The sequence below is a fragment of the Populus nigra genome, chromosome 5 (genome assembly GCF_951802175.1).
Source record: "Populus nigra chromosome 5, ddPopNigr1.1, whole genome shotgun sequence".
In the NCBI taxonomy this organism is placed as follows: Eukaryota; Viridiplantae; Streptophyta; class Magnoliopsida; order Malpighiales; family Salicaceae; genus Populus; species Populus nigra.
In genome coordinates this window covers 1,370,877-1,384,920 of record NC_084856.1, presented here as the reverse complement: position 1 = coordinate 1,384,920, position 14,044 = coordinate 1,370,877, and the positions used below count along the sequence as shown (strand labels likewise).

Below are 14,044 nucleotides of genomic sequence, written 5' to 3'. Positions count from 1 at the left end.
CAGTATCTTCCATACAGTTTTCGTCGAGTTAAGCCCCATTACTCCGCAAAAGCTCCTTCGATCGATATCCTAACCTCTTAAAAAAAATGTTGCAATAGCACGGAAGTAGAATAGATGCTTCATGCTAAAAGTTCAAACCAAATGATAGTTACCTGGAAGGATGCCGAATTCAGACTTCATGTCGTGAGCATCTGCCTCGAGGAAAATAGAATATATCTGCGTGCGGTTTTATCATTCCTGTATCCTAGTTAATTGGGCTGGCATCTTCAAACTGTTGGCGAGCTTCAATAAATTTATTTAATAAGGATGCTGAAATCATATATTGCAATTTGATCATGTGGTGTTCAATCAGGAGAAGCAACAGCAATTTTTTTTCCGTTTGGCATCGTGGTTTTCATGTGCTTTTATATTTATTCTAACTCCAAATTTTTTTTTTCATTTATAAAAACTGTTTTTTCAGATTACAACCACAGATAAAACAAAATATCGGTACAAACAAACACACACAGAGGGAATTGGGAACAGATTCATTCAAGTGTCACCTTCAAATGGACACCTTTCATTGTCTAAATAGCTCGCCCAAGTCTCTTTATTTGCAGGTGGGTCTCTTCTCCTATGATTTTATTCGTGACATTTACAGTAACTTGTCATGAGAAACAAAATTAAAGTCTTAAAGGGTGATTAATTAGGTATGAATTATTTCAGAATGGATGGATTAGTGCAATCTTTTCATTCTTTCAATTAAGTGACATGCTCCCATATGGGTTCTTGAGGAGAGTAGTGGACCAAAATTATGAAGGGCCACGTGAAATTATCTTGAAATAATTGTTAGATGAGATGAAAAGTGGTGGGGAGGGAGGGTATTCTTTGACCTTGACCAATCAACAATTAATAGCCAAGAGAAGACTTATGCGTGCTGGCTTTATATAACACACACAGTGACTCGATTATAATTGCCTACACATGCTTGAGCATATGCACATTCATTGTTTCTCGTTGTTTGCTGTGCTTGGATTTTGCAGGAGGTGATTAGAATATAGGAATAATTAAGGTCATGGCATGGTGTGTTTAAATCGAATGGGAGTTTCCTAGAATCATGATCAATGTAATCCCCAATGAGATCACTGAAAACTTGGCACACAAATCAATATAATAATTTAAGTGACGAGGGTCCATATATATTCTTGTCTTGTGTGAAAGACAGACCAGCTAATCTTGCCTGCATCGGCTCGTAGCTAAGATTCGAGGGTTGTGAGCAGTAGCACGCGTTGACAGGTTGATGATTAGCCATTGATCTTAGATCGAGGCTTGGCCTTGCGGGATAGAACCTTTGGCTAGTAAACCAAGTAAAAAAATACTCTCCTTGCCCTAATTGCTGGTCTTAATCATGTTTATATATTTAATTGTTGATAGCTTAATGTAAGTGTTTTTTTGGTTTGACATTTGTGTGGTCTCAGACTCTCAGTTATAAAATTAAATCAATTATGAGTTATGAATTTATTAGCATGATCTGTTATGGTGTCTTTTATAATTAGCTGTGACCTTAAATGATTTTGTTTTTCAATTTAAAACAGCAGAGCTGAGCTTGTGAAAGAACAATTTTTTTTCTAAAATGTAGCATCTTAAAGGCACGCTTATCTACATGGCCAACAATACTTTAAATTGCGGTTTGCCATGGAAAAAAAACATAAAAATTCAATTGCAGTTTGAAAAATAGGGTTGACCGCGTAGACAAATATACACTAAACTGGATTATTTGCTTAATATCTTGTCAAGAAAAAGATAAATTTGGAAATAAGAAGATAAAAGGAGGTGATATTATTGGTATTATCTTAACTTGGTTTTATATGTAAAATTTTATTTCAGAATAGTATCATTATTATTATTAGATGAAAACATTTAGATGCAAGATATATATATATATATATATATATATATATATATATATATATATTATTGTGCTGATTTTTGCTGGTTTGGTTGAGCAGATATAAATGCGCAGTGCCATTATAGCGGGTGATCCAAATACCACAAGCTCAAGCTTGATGGGACTGTCTCGTGCTTGATAGCAAGGATCAAGAGAGGTGGAAAGGGTCCAAGAACATGCGAACAAAACTAAACAAGAAAGAAAAGGTGAGCAGAATGCTCATAATATCAAGAAATTACTTGATCACTGAGAGATCCCACCAGCCCAGAACCGTTATCTTATCCCTTAAAAACTAGTGCCGTAATTTTTTATCATGGCTAAAAAGGATCAAATTTAATCTGTTTCCAGACAGGGAAGAACTTCTAACCCAATTAACACGGCAACAGGTTCAGCAGATTTCTCTCTTGAAAAGGCTGCTGAAGTATTTTTAGAAAGGACGTTGAATGGAAGAGAATTGAAAGTGAAATCATGGGACATATACTTGCCTTTACAAGGAGGAAATGTGCTAGATATGTGTCTTTCTATTCCCCTACAGCCTCGTTAAAGACATGTATATCAGAATCTATCTTTTATTGGCATGTCTTAAGCTTTATTTGCAGAGGTTTCTGCTCTAAATCTCTGTTTGTTTGTGGTACGTTCTGAGTTTTGTCTTTAAAATTATATAGTTAATCAAGAAATATCGTAGTCTTATATGAGTTTTACTAAAAACGCTTTCTTAAAATCTTTGTCAAGCAAAAATTATAATTTATATTTTTTTAAAAAAATATATTATTTTTTAAGCTGGAACACCAAGAGTTATTACAATGACAAACTCACACTCATGCAACTGCAACTGCTGTGTTCTAGGATTCCTGTTTGGAAATTCCTTTTGTATGGCCTCACTATAAGATGTTTGGGGATGCTCTATCTCTATAGATTTGTTTTCTGGGCTTTCAGCCTCGTAAACCTAAGGCCTTCTAGCAGGCCCAACTTTGTAAGGTTCAGCTATGACCCTACCAGATTGGCCCATAAAAAGCCCATTTACTAAGCCTAGTTTATAGACTTTTTAGCAAATTTCACTATTGTATTGAGGAGGAACTTTCGAGTGTTTTGTATGATTAAGAAAAAGTTGTTGATTATGCTGTTAAACCTATCATGGCTACTTAATTAAAAATTAATGTGAAAGGTGGCTAACTACAGACCTCATTATTGTCCCACCACTTAGATTATAGAAGAAAGTACAAGACACAATCATGGTTGTCTTGCAAAATCATCATCTCAAGCCCTCCACTCTTAATGATATCATTGAACAGACTCTTTTAATCTCATCATACATGACATGTTCTGCTCCTTTTAATTTTAAAATTAGTATAGTTTTGTGTTTTAAAATTTATTTTTTGCTTTAAATTCAAAATTTTTTAGTATTATTATATTATTTTAATGTACTGATATCAAAAATAAATTCTAAAAATAAAATATATATTATTTTATAATAAAAAATATTTTAAAAAATAACCACAATTAAAAAAAAAAACAAAGGCTATTAATCTTTTCAATTGAGCTTTTTTATCTAGTATTTTTTAAAAGCCTTTCATTTCCTCTGGCCACTTTTGTCATTGGTCTCTTGATAGATGCATGCACAATCAAGCCAAGCTTTGGATTTTATGTTGTATGGACCACAAGACCAGCGAGCTTCAAATATGAAATACGAAACTGTTTTTTAAAATACCTTTTAAATTATTTTTTGCTTTTTAATTAATATATTGATATCAAAAAATGAAAAAATAAAAAAGATATATTTTTAAATATAAAATATTTTTAAAAAACAGTAAACACCATTTTATCAAATACACTATTCGTTGCTTGGATTAGAATTGAATAATCACAGGTTCAGCTTTTGCTTATTCCCAATCAGCAGTGAATGATCAAGAGGCAGGCAGTTAATTACCAAGCCCTTCATTGAATGAACAGTAAAAAACTTGTCATTTCTCAAGCCAAGGGGTCATTTAGTTTCACATGCATCATGACATTAATCACTAATCACTAATTCATTATCAAATGCAATATTTCCATGATTCAATCCATCATCAAATTTAACACCATAAAAAGAAAATAATCACAAGTGGTGTTGAAAAATAATGCTACTAATTAATCTCTCTAAAACAAAATAATTCCAAAATCATTTTATCTACTTGCAAATTCAATACCGGCTATATCAATTTATTTCATGTTTATATATATTTTATCGATTAATAAATATTTAGATATTTATACTTATTCATGAGATTTTGAATATTTATATAGGTATTCATTATTCGATAATTATTTATTATCTAATATATATATATATATATATATATATATATATATAATCTCATATTAGATCTGAGTTAAGTTTTAGGATGGATTTAATGAATTCATAACTTATTTATTATTTGAGTAAAATAACTATCTAAAAAAATCCATTTATTTAGATTAGTATCTATCATGTTAATACCATGCATGCTAGTCTATCAATTCAGTACATATTTTTTTAAAAACAAATCAATAAAATTAAAATTAGCACAAGGCCACTCCACTTGTTGATAAATGTTTTCAATTAATTGACCCCACGTGAGCTAAACAGTTGATTAATTATGAAACAAAGAAGGCCACGCCCATCATTCACCATGGCTTTTACTATTCGTTTCAAGAAACCCCATCATACAAAATTACAGATTGGTTTCTTTTGAATTGATCACAAGAAGACAAGACACATTTGATCCTTCTGCTGCGAACTCGAGCCATTAATTTACCTCGTTCGAATCAGTAATCATTTACTACTCCCCCCCACCCACTATCCTGATGAGTTGAAGCCGAGACCACGAATCAAATTATTCTTTTTTTATGGAAATAGTTAAAACCAGGAACCATCCGAGCTTTTTAGGTAATGGGAATAACAATCATGTTCATGAGATATCTCTCTAAAAGATCGTTTGACTGTTACATCATTGGTGTTGGTGTTTGAATGCTCGAGTTCTTAAATTTATTCTAACACTTGGGTTTTAACTTATGAATGCCAGTAACTTTCTTTCTTTCTGCGTAACTTAGCTGAGTTAAAGAAAATATATTTTCTAAGTCAAGTATAGAGTTTTTATATGCATGAATACTTTGTTTGCATAGAATTGTTCTCTTACAAAAAATCAAAATCTCATGTATGGATGTTTTTGGTAAATGATGGAAAAAATATATATATCCGGTACGTACGTAGGATTAGCATACTAATTTTAATTTTTATGGGATATTCTTCCATTAATCAAAACTTACCTTCTTCATCTAATTAAACTCATGGGTCCACCATCTGGTTTGAGAACATCATTAAAAGGTAGGCAAGTGCCTTTGAAGTTTTCTTAAACTGCTTTAATCAGTTGAAGATAATCAAGAACAAACCCTAATAAACAATAACAACTTTGTCAGGACAAGTGAAGCCCATACAAATGATTTGGGCACATGCTACCTCTTTTCCCTCTCCTGCAATATGCTCTCTTTGAGCCTTCCCAAATAGAATAAACCCAGTGTTTGAAACCCTTCCCTCTTTTTATATCGTTCACCCAAACGACATACATGATTTGATTACACTTCCCGGAGGGTATCTGTCAAGCCAAGAGAAAAGAGAATTAATACCATGCACAAGCCTCAAAGAGACAGCTTTGTTATACAAGTAAGAGGCAGTAGTATTTATTCTGAAGCCCTTAGTGACCAGGCCCCTCAGGCTAGTAAGTTTAATTTCTCTGCCATGAAGCTTTTCAATCGCTTCAGGAAAATTCTCATGCGACTCGTGTTTTCGAGTCCATCTACGTCAAGCATGGCTTCAAAGCAAAGAAGTTGTGAGAGATTTGATCCACCAAAGACTTCATGTAGCTCTTACTACTCGTCTAACTCACATTATAGTGAGGCTATTGCTGATTGCATTGAGTTCTTCAACAAGTCATCTCAGGAAGGGATTTTAGATGGTCGAAAATCTGATGTTTGGGTTTGATTATGTTTCATGATGATTACTTTAATCACTTTCTTGCTTGGATTTCATTTGTTCTTGCTTTGATATATAATATACACGGTGGATACAAGAGTTAGGCATGCTGTTCTTGTTGGTTCTGTCAAGCACTTCTCTTCCCTGTTCTTTGTGGGCATCGTTTTGATGGTTGTGCTATGTTGTAAATCAATAATTTTGAGCTTGATATGAAGAATTTCCTTTTCTTTTTCTTTCTGTCTCTCTTTCCCTACATGGGCTGCCGTTTATGGCCCAGATCTTTGTCTGAACACTGGATATCTAGCAAAGCCGTCTCTAATGGGATTCCTGGCTCAGTAATGCATAGTCCAAAGTGTCCATAAGAGGCTTAGAAGTAAAGACCCTGAGATGCCTTAGCTCAACAACTATCAGAAAATGGGCCAAATGTGGCCCGTGACTCGTCTAAGATTTGTCTGCAGTGTCACTGGGTCGTAGACGATACAATAAAAGGTAGCTCTTCCTTTTCCATCATCATTGCATAATCTCTCCCGTAGCTTGTGTGAACCAGCTAGCAAGCACCCACTTCTGATTCTTTTTTTTTCCCTACTGATACAATGCTGTAGATATGTTTTGAAATTTCTTTGTTTTTTTTTTTTAATGTAAATTTAAGATCCATTTAAGTTAATAGTTCAAGAAGTAACAAAAACATAATGATTTGAACGTATTTTTATTACATAGACCTCGCAACCTTTTCAAACATCCATTTGCAAGTCAACTTCAGCTACAATGGAAAGGGACTGAAAAGGATTGTATGAAAACTTTGGGTACTAGATTATCATTATTTTTGGAGCTGAAAGTATGTTAATTAAGGATGTGCTTATGCTGCAACGCATGGAGATGAGCTTCATTTTCCGAGTTTCTTAGAGAAAATCCCTCCTATTAGAGGGATCAAAGGCTTCTTCTTCTTTTTCCTTAGAGAAGGGTGCCTCTCTAGTGCTTCAACTCCTTGTGGCATTAGAACTTGTGTCAAGGAAGGCGGATTGGCAAATGTCACATATCTCTTGTTTTGAAACTGTGTCCCTTCTTCATTCGATGTCTGCATTTTGACTTCAAATTTTGTTGTGTCTTCAACAACCTTGACAACTTCAATTTCAGATTCTATCAGTTGCCTTTCGACCTCACGTTCCTTCAATTGTTGAAGCTCTCTCCTTGTTCTCTCAAGTTCTTCTTGAAGCGAAGAAAGGCAATTTGCCATTAGCGTCCTTTGTTCTTTGGCTTTTTCGAGACTTTGTTTCGTCTCCTTTAGCTCTGCTGTGACTGTTCCAAGCCTGGAAGTGCCCTGCCCATATTCAATTCCTCCAACGTGCATCTACTTAAACAAAATAAAAAAAATTACATGAACATTAACAATGAATCATTAATCAATTAGAGCAACTCTAATAGAATCCATCCATCACCAATGTCAAAGATGTCGTCACCAATGGAGCCTTGGCTCGATCGAGATCTTCTTAGGTTCAAGAACCTATAGGATGCTTTGCTTACCGCCCTCTCCTATTAGACCTAAAGTGGTCATAGCCTTATTCTATGACAAGGTCGCATGCAGGATGAGCTGGCTTCTCCTCGTCAAAAGCAATTGAGATTGATTCTTAAAGCTCTAAATAAATCCTACTAAATAATAAAATAATATCGCTATTGTTTATCAATTGGAAAAAACATTCGGTATATTTTTAACTTTATCCTATCACATGACAAGGAATAAAAGTCTTAAATTCCGTCACAAGCAAGCATAATAACACTGTGATCAAGTGAATGATAATTAACGAAATGTTAATAATCTCATCATTAATTACAATGAAAACATTCTAGTGATCTTCTCCATCTGCTTTGGCCCCATGACAATGTCAGTGTGTGTTCACTTTCACAGTTGTTAAGCGTTAAAATTGAAAGGAAAACAGGCAAAGTCTCCAACAAGTAACAACTAGTTCCATATAGGAACATAGGAGCAACACAACAATGTAATAGAATCATGAAACAAAAGCTAACCTGTTTGAGCTTATTGGCATAGAGCTCCTCAGCTAAAACTTTCTCCCCGAACAATGTGACGGCCTCTTTAACTGACCTGAAGGGTGCTCGAGTATCAATCTCAGCCCTTTTGAGCACGATCACTCCTTCTCCACCTTCCATGTTCTATATGTGCCTTATTGTAAGGGAGAAATTAAGAGATTGAGAGCTAGAGATCAGGTATTTCTGGGTTGAAGGAAAGATGGGAACGAGGATGCAGTTTTAATCTAGAGAAAAGGATAGAGACAGGGACAGGTAGGTTACAAGTAGCTAGAAGTGAATCTTGATTAGGGGAGACAATAATGTATGATAAGTATATGTCTTGCAGGGGAGCTTCTTTTCTTCGCGTCCACTTCACTAGAATTCTTCTACTTCTGTTAATACTATTTTCGAGCGTGGAGGTGGTGGTTGGATGGACTTTTGCACAGTGGCGTCTGAGTAGCCCATGTTGATTCGGCAGAGGAGAGGGACTTTTCACCAAGAGCCAACGTTTCAAATGGGGCAATGCGTGTGTGTTAGGTGTTCCACGATCCACATTCTAATCCATAATTGTATCAAGTTATCAACTAAAGCCCAATATAGCCAAATTAACTCTAACCCGTGATTATGGGTCTTAATTTGGGCTCTCAAGCTTGTACATATCTTGTGCCTCTTGTTTTTGTATTGTTATTTTTTAAAATTATTTTTTTATTATTGACATAAATATATACTAAGATTATTATAAAAAATTTAAAAATATATTAATTTATGTTTTTTTAATAATTTAAAATGCAGAAAAACTATAATTTCAAGCGGACACAAAATCGCTTTTTATAACAACAATATGAAGGAAAATTAACCACGTAACATTGTTTAATAAGGAGTAAAATCATTTTCAATTTCCTCAAACTCTTACATGTTTTTAGAGAAGTGATTTGGCAATCCCAATATTGTAAGAAACCTCATATTAAACCTCAATTCTAATCAAGATTTAAGTCTTGTTTACTTAAAATAAAATTAAAAAGTGCATCTGACAGGTTAATTTGGATATTTTAAAAAATTAAATTAGCACTAGTTGAGGGACTAACATAAAAGAATCATAAAAAGAAAATGAACTAAGTTGTAATTTACCTAATTCTAATTGGTCTCTTAGGCCAGAGTTCACCCATCAAGAAAATCCTTATTATCGGTGTGGATTAATTTTTCAAAGGCCCACTGATAAATCCTCTGGGGCAGGGTCGATATTTGACATGATTCATCACCAGCTCTAACTTCTAAGGCAAAATTTCAGCAAGGAATTTCCCAGTGCCAGGCCCGTCGGAAAATTACCGGGAGTCCATAATATGCTGCCTGATGAAGGCTTGTCTGAACATCTAATTCATATCCATCTTGATCAGTCTGAAATCTACATGAGATTTACCTGATGTCTTTAGAATTTCCGAGTAATTATGTCCATTTTAATGTCTTTGTAGAATCAAAATCTAAATTTGATGACTTATTGAAGATTTGTTTCCGAATTGACTCTATCATTAGGCAGGTGTTTCTAGAAATGCTCCCGGTTAAGAGTGAGTTTGGGTCATTGAATCATATTCAATTTTAAAATAGTGTTGTTTAAATAATTTTTCTAAATAAAACGAAATTATCTTGGATAAAAATAAAAAATTCCTGGCATAATTCCTTGTCACCGCAACCTATGATTTGGAGGCAATGAGCTGCATAATGTACTATACAACATGCCAAAGAGAGCTAAAACATCTGAAGAGGACTCTCCGAACGAGAACAAGGCACAGATGTTGTGTCAACATCGGCTTGTCCGCCCATTCCCCAACTTTGTCCACCCCACCAAAGTCTTTATCCTCTAGCTAACATCGTTACATAAAAAATAACTAAACTAAAAAAATTTAAAAAAAAAAGAAGGAAAAAACCACCGAAATAAACTAGAATGTAACGACCGTGGTTGTTAAACTAGAAGAGAAACCGTTAACGGATTGTTTTTATTTTTATTTTATTTTTTTAAAATTAAGTATTTTATTATTAATAATAAATCTTGAAACCTAACTGTGGAAACCTTCCCGTCAAGAAATAAAAGAGAGCAAACAACACTCACTGTTCGCTATGCTTTCTGTGTCCCTGTCCCTGTCTCGGCCTCACATCTTTCTTTTTCCTTGTTTCTCTTTCTTCACGTTCTTTGATCTTACCGTCCACCCAAAATGTCGGTTGCCGCAACCACTTCACCGGCCGTTGGAACACTTTACGTTTCCCCTTCTCCTAGGAGCAGGGGCATGCCTCGAGTAACAATGGCTCTCCGATCTGTTGTTTCAGTAGGCTCGATCTTGACTAAGTTACAGCAAGACTGTGCAACTCCTTTACCGGTCATTCGCCACGTGGCGGATTCCATGACTGCTGACATGCGAGCTGGGCTTGCTGTTGATGGTGGCAGCAATCTCAAGATGATACTCAGCTATGTTGATAGCTTGCCTAGCGGGTATTTCCAAAGTTAAAGCTTAATGTTTTTTGCTTTATTTAGTTTACTTTTTGCTGAATTTTCTTCGTATGGAATGTATTTATATCTTATTCATGGAGCAAGCTAGGAAAATATTAAATTTTCAGTCACTTGATACAGAAAGAATAGTTATTATTGTAGTTAGTTGTTAGGTAGCTTGAAATTCATACCCAGAAACAGAGATGCCTACTAGAATTAAATTTTAAATAATTCATTGTTTCTTTGTTTGAAAGAAATGAGAAGGGATTGTTTTATGCATTGGATCTTGGAGGCACAAATTTTCGGGCGCTGAGGGTGCAGTTAGGTGGGAAAGAAGAGAGAGTTGTTGCCACGGAATTTGAGCAATTATCAATTCCTCAAGAGCTTATGTTTGGTACATCTGAGGTCTGTTTTTGCACAATTTAAGTCTGCCAACACATTTGTTTATGCATTCCTTTTAATTGTTTTGTGTCTTGATACAGGAGCTTTTCGATTTTATTGCATCCACACTGGCTGGATTTGCAGAAAAGGAGAGCAAGAAATTTCACCTGCCGCATGGAAGGCAAAGAGAAATTGGGTTCACATTTTCTTTCCCTGTGAAGCAGACATCCATCGACTCTGGCATATTAATGAAGTGGACCAAGGGTTTTGCAGTCTCCGGAACGGTTTGTAACTCTGTATCCTTTAATTGTATATACAAGAAATATTCTTCATAAGATTTTGGTGTCTCGACAATTCTTATCTTATTTCATATGGGTTTAGTTTGAACTTATTTGATAGAATCTAAAGTAGAAGGATGTTTGTGTCGATAACTCATTTCTCGTTTAGATAAAAAAAGTTTCACCTGTCCAATAAGCCTTCTATCAACTGGATTGTTGCAAACTGTCCGAGTTTAACCTACGTGCTCGTCTTCAGGTTCATTAGTTAGCTATAAACATAAACTTCCACCCTTATGTCTGGACACTTGCACTCTGAAGTAGTATCTTGCGTTAGAGTAGTTCTTTGTTTTACTGCATGAAGTGAACTCACTAATTCAAGTTATGGAGTAACCTGGCATGCCACGGTCTTTACAGGCAGGGCGAGATGTCGTTGCTTGTCTGAATGAAGCTATGGAAAGACAAGGATTGGATATGCGTGTGTCTGCCCTGGTATGTTGTGCTCATTCCAGCATCCTCCACGATAAACTTTCTGGCTTGATGAAATATTCTTTTTATTATAAATTCATGCCTATTAGGTTAATGATACTGTGGGAACTTTAGCGGGAGCAAGATACTGGGATGATGATGTCATGGTTGCTGTTATTTTGGGTACTGGAACTAATGCATGCTATGTAGAACGGACGGATTGCATTCCAAAACTACAGGGGCCTAAGTCTTCTTCTGGAAGAACGGTGCGGAAATTTTCCCTCTACCTCTTCTTCCTTCCCCTCCATCTCTTTCTATTTCTCTCATTCGAGGTTCTAAAAACATGGTCTTGATTTGAATCCTTAATTAGATGACATTCCCTTGCCTCAGATTATTAACACAGAATGGGGAGCGTTTTCAGATGGTATTCCTTTGACTGTGTTTGATAGAGATATGGATGCAGCTAGTATCAATCCTGGTGAGCAGGTAACTTTAGTTTTCTGTGTCATGGTCAATTATGTATGCTATGCCGTCATAATTGGTTAAAATTCAAAATAACTTATGCCTGGACAGATATTTGAGAAGACAATCTCTGGAATGTATCTAGGAGAAATTGCACGGCGAGCTCTAGTCACAATGGCTGGAGAAGGTTCTTTGTTTGGCAGGGCCGTCCCGAATAAACTATGCACACCTTTTGCACTCCGGTAACTACATCTTGAAATTTCCTCCATTGTAATTATAGAGTTTAAAGGTTAAAAAACTCACCATGAGTCACAGTAACACACTGTTACTGTCTGGTCCAGTTATATGCTTACATGCGATTAGCCCAATGTATTTCCTGCATGCTGAAGCATGTTCTCAAATGTATTGTAGGACACCAGATATATGCGCAATGCAGCAGGACAATTCAGATGATCTTCAAGCCGTTGGTTCAATTCTACATAATGTAGCTGGGGTAACATATACTATTCTGCCACTCCTCTGATATTCACCCTTCTGACGAAATTGAGCGTAAACACAGAATTTGCTTCCAGTGTGTGTGGATGCTCACGCTATCAATCAAGTGGGTTGATATTCAAAAAACAATTAATTAGTAACCTCTAGAGCTGCATTGTGCGTACACCATGCTATTTAGTAGTCCTGCTTTTTATACAGTATATTTGAACTAATGTCAATTGTTAACATCTGAAGCGTGCATATCTGAACTTAACTGTTCTTCTTACTCAATCACTATTTTATTTAATCCCTTTTCAAGTTCAGGTTGAATCCAGCTTAAGTGCAAGGAAGATTGTATTAGAGGTTTGCGATGCCCTTGTAAAGAGAGGTGGACGCTTGGCGGGTGCAGGAATTGTTGGGATTCTTCAAAAAATGGAAGAAGATTCAAAAGGTACCATCTTCAATAAAAGAACAGTGGTTGCCATGGACGGTGGATTATATGAGCACTACCCTCAGTACAGAAGTTACCTTCAAGATGCTGTCACCGAGCTTCTGGGATCAGAAATTTCAAAAAACATGGTCATAGAACATTCAAAGGATGGATCTGGTATTGGAGCTGCTCTCCTAGCAGCCACAAACTCCAAGTATGATCATGATTTTTAGGTCAGCCAGCAACCGGCTAGCCATGAAAGGTAATTTACTCCCATGTAATTAGTCTTTGATTAGAGTGAAGTAGTTGGGATTTGTAATGTGTACTTAAATTCGGAAACTAGGTTGAGAATAAGAAGACTTGTCCACGATCTCATTGTAATTCAAGAGAAATAGCTGTGAGGTCACATTTCCTGGCATATATGCAACCTAGCATATGGTGCAATTTTGTGTCATGTGTAATGTAAGTCAGACCATATGTAATAAGAGTGTGATTTATGTATCTTCAAAATCGGTTGCCTCATGCTTGCTCAATCAAGTGCTAAGTTTTTTCGGATAGTTTTTGGTTAGTGTAAGAGAAGAGATGAAGTGCTAGTTTTGAACTTGTTTTTTAAATGAATTTTTATTTGAAATAATATTAAATTGATTTTAAAAAAAATATTTATTGATAATTTGAATGTATTAATGTTAAAAATAAAAAAATAAAAATATTTTGATATATTTTTAAAAATAATTATACGCAACATTATTAAACATAAAAAATAATGACATATCTCTATTTAAAAGACAAAAATTCACTTTAAAGAAACATTTATTTTATTCATTCGTCTCTTTAATTAAATATTTTTTATTTTTTTTATTTTACGAAGCAATTATAAAGTGACTGGAATTCATTATTGGTGTATATTATTTTGATAATATATAATGAACACCACTATATGTTTTAAAAAAGAATAAAAATAAAACATACGGATATTTCTCAATGTAAACGTTGAGATTTATTGAATTCTCAAAAACATTTTCCTAGAATAAAATCATATGACTTTTCACGAGGTGTACAGACTACAGTAAATATTAAATTCTGAAAATTATAATATTGGAATTTACTTTCTTAGAAAATAAAAAGGCAAGCTGTCTGC

General features: G+C 34.9%; 3 protein-coding genes across 3 annotated transcripts; 2 read left to right on the top strand and 1 right to left on the bottom strand.

Moving 5' to 3' along the window:
* Positions 1 to 5,336: 5,336 nt before the first annotated feature.
* On the top strand, positions 5,337 to 6,148 carry LOC133693940 (uncharacterized). The gene has a single exon (XM_062115325.1). The coding sequence runs from the start codon at positions 5,571 to 5,573 to the stop codon at positions 5,922 to 5,924; it is 354 nt and encodes a 117-aa protein (XP_061971309.1). The 5' UTR covers positions 5,337 to 5,570; the 3' UTR covers positions 5,925 to 6,148.
* A 457-nt stretch (positions 6,149 to 6,605) lies between these two features.
* Positions 6,606 to 8,410, bottom strand: LOC133693939 (WEB family protein At1g75720-like). Its single transcript, XM_062115324.1, has 2 exons — positions 7,938 to 8,410; positions 6,606 to 7,263 (listed from the first exon to the last, which is right to left on the bottom strand). Exons 1-2 carry the CDS (start codon positions 8,076 to 8,078, stop codon positions 6,799 to 6,801), a joined length of 606 nt encoding a protein of 201 aa, XP_061971308.1. The 5' UTR covers positions 8,079 to 8,410; the 3' UTR covers positions 6,606 to 6,798.
* Positions 8,411 to 10,011: 1,601 nt separating this feature from the next.
* On the top strand, positions 10,012 to 13,407 carry LOC133693465 (hexokinase-2, chloroplastic). The gene is made up of 9 exons (XM_062114682.1): positions 10,012 to 10,419; positions 10,671 to 10,821; positions 10,899 to 11,081; positions 11,490 to 11,564; positions 11,651 to 11,806; positions 11,931 to 12,026; positions 12,114 to 12,244; positions 12,414 to 12,495; positions 12,801 to 13,407. Exons 1-9 carry the CDS (start codon positions 10,145 to 10,147, stop codon positions 13,137 to 13,139), a joined length of 1,488 nt encoding a protein of 495 aa, XP_061970666.1. The 5' UTR covers positions 10,012 to 10,144; the 3' UTR covers positions 13,140 to 13,407.
* The last annotated feature ends 637 nt before the right edge of the window (positions 13,408 to 14,044 follow it).

What these genes read in the sequence shown, in the direction of transcription:
- LOC133693465 (XM_062114682.1), top strand. Translation starts at nt 10,145, where the DNA reads ATGTCGGTTGCCGCAACCACTTCACCGGCCGTTGGAACACTTTACGTT. An exon ending in TTATGTTTGGTACATCTGAG is followed by an intron (nt 10,822 to 10,898) that starts GTCTGTTTTTGC and finishes GTCTTGATACAG; the next exon opens with GAGCTTTTCGATTTTATTGC. An exon ending in TTCTACATAATGTAGCTGGG is followed by an intron (nt 12,496 to 12,800) that starts GTAACATATACT and finishes TTTCAAGTTCAG; the next exon opens with GTTGAATCCAGCTTAAGTGC.
- LOC133693940 (XM_062115325.1), top strand. Translation starts at nt 5,571, where the DNA reads ATGCACAAGCCTCAAAGAGACAGCTTTGTTATACAAGTAAGAGGCAGT.
- LOC133693939 (XM_062115324.1), bottom strand. Translation starts at nt 8,078, where the DNA reads ATGGAAGGTGGAGAAGGAGTGATCGTGCTCAAAAGGGCTGAGATTGAT. An exon ending in ATGCCAATAAGCTCAAACAG is followed by an intron (nt 7,264 to 7,937) that starts GTTAGCTTTTGT and finishes TTGTTTAAGTAG; the next exon opens with ATGCACGTTGGAGGAATTGA.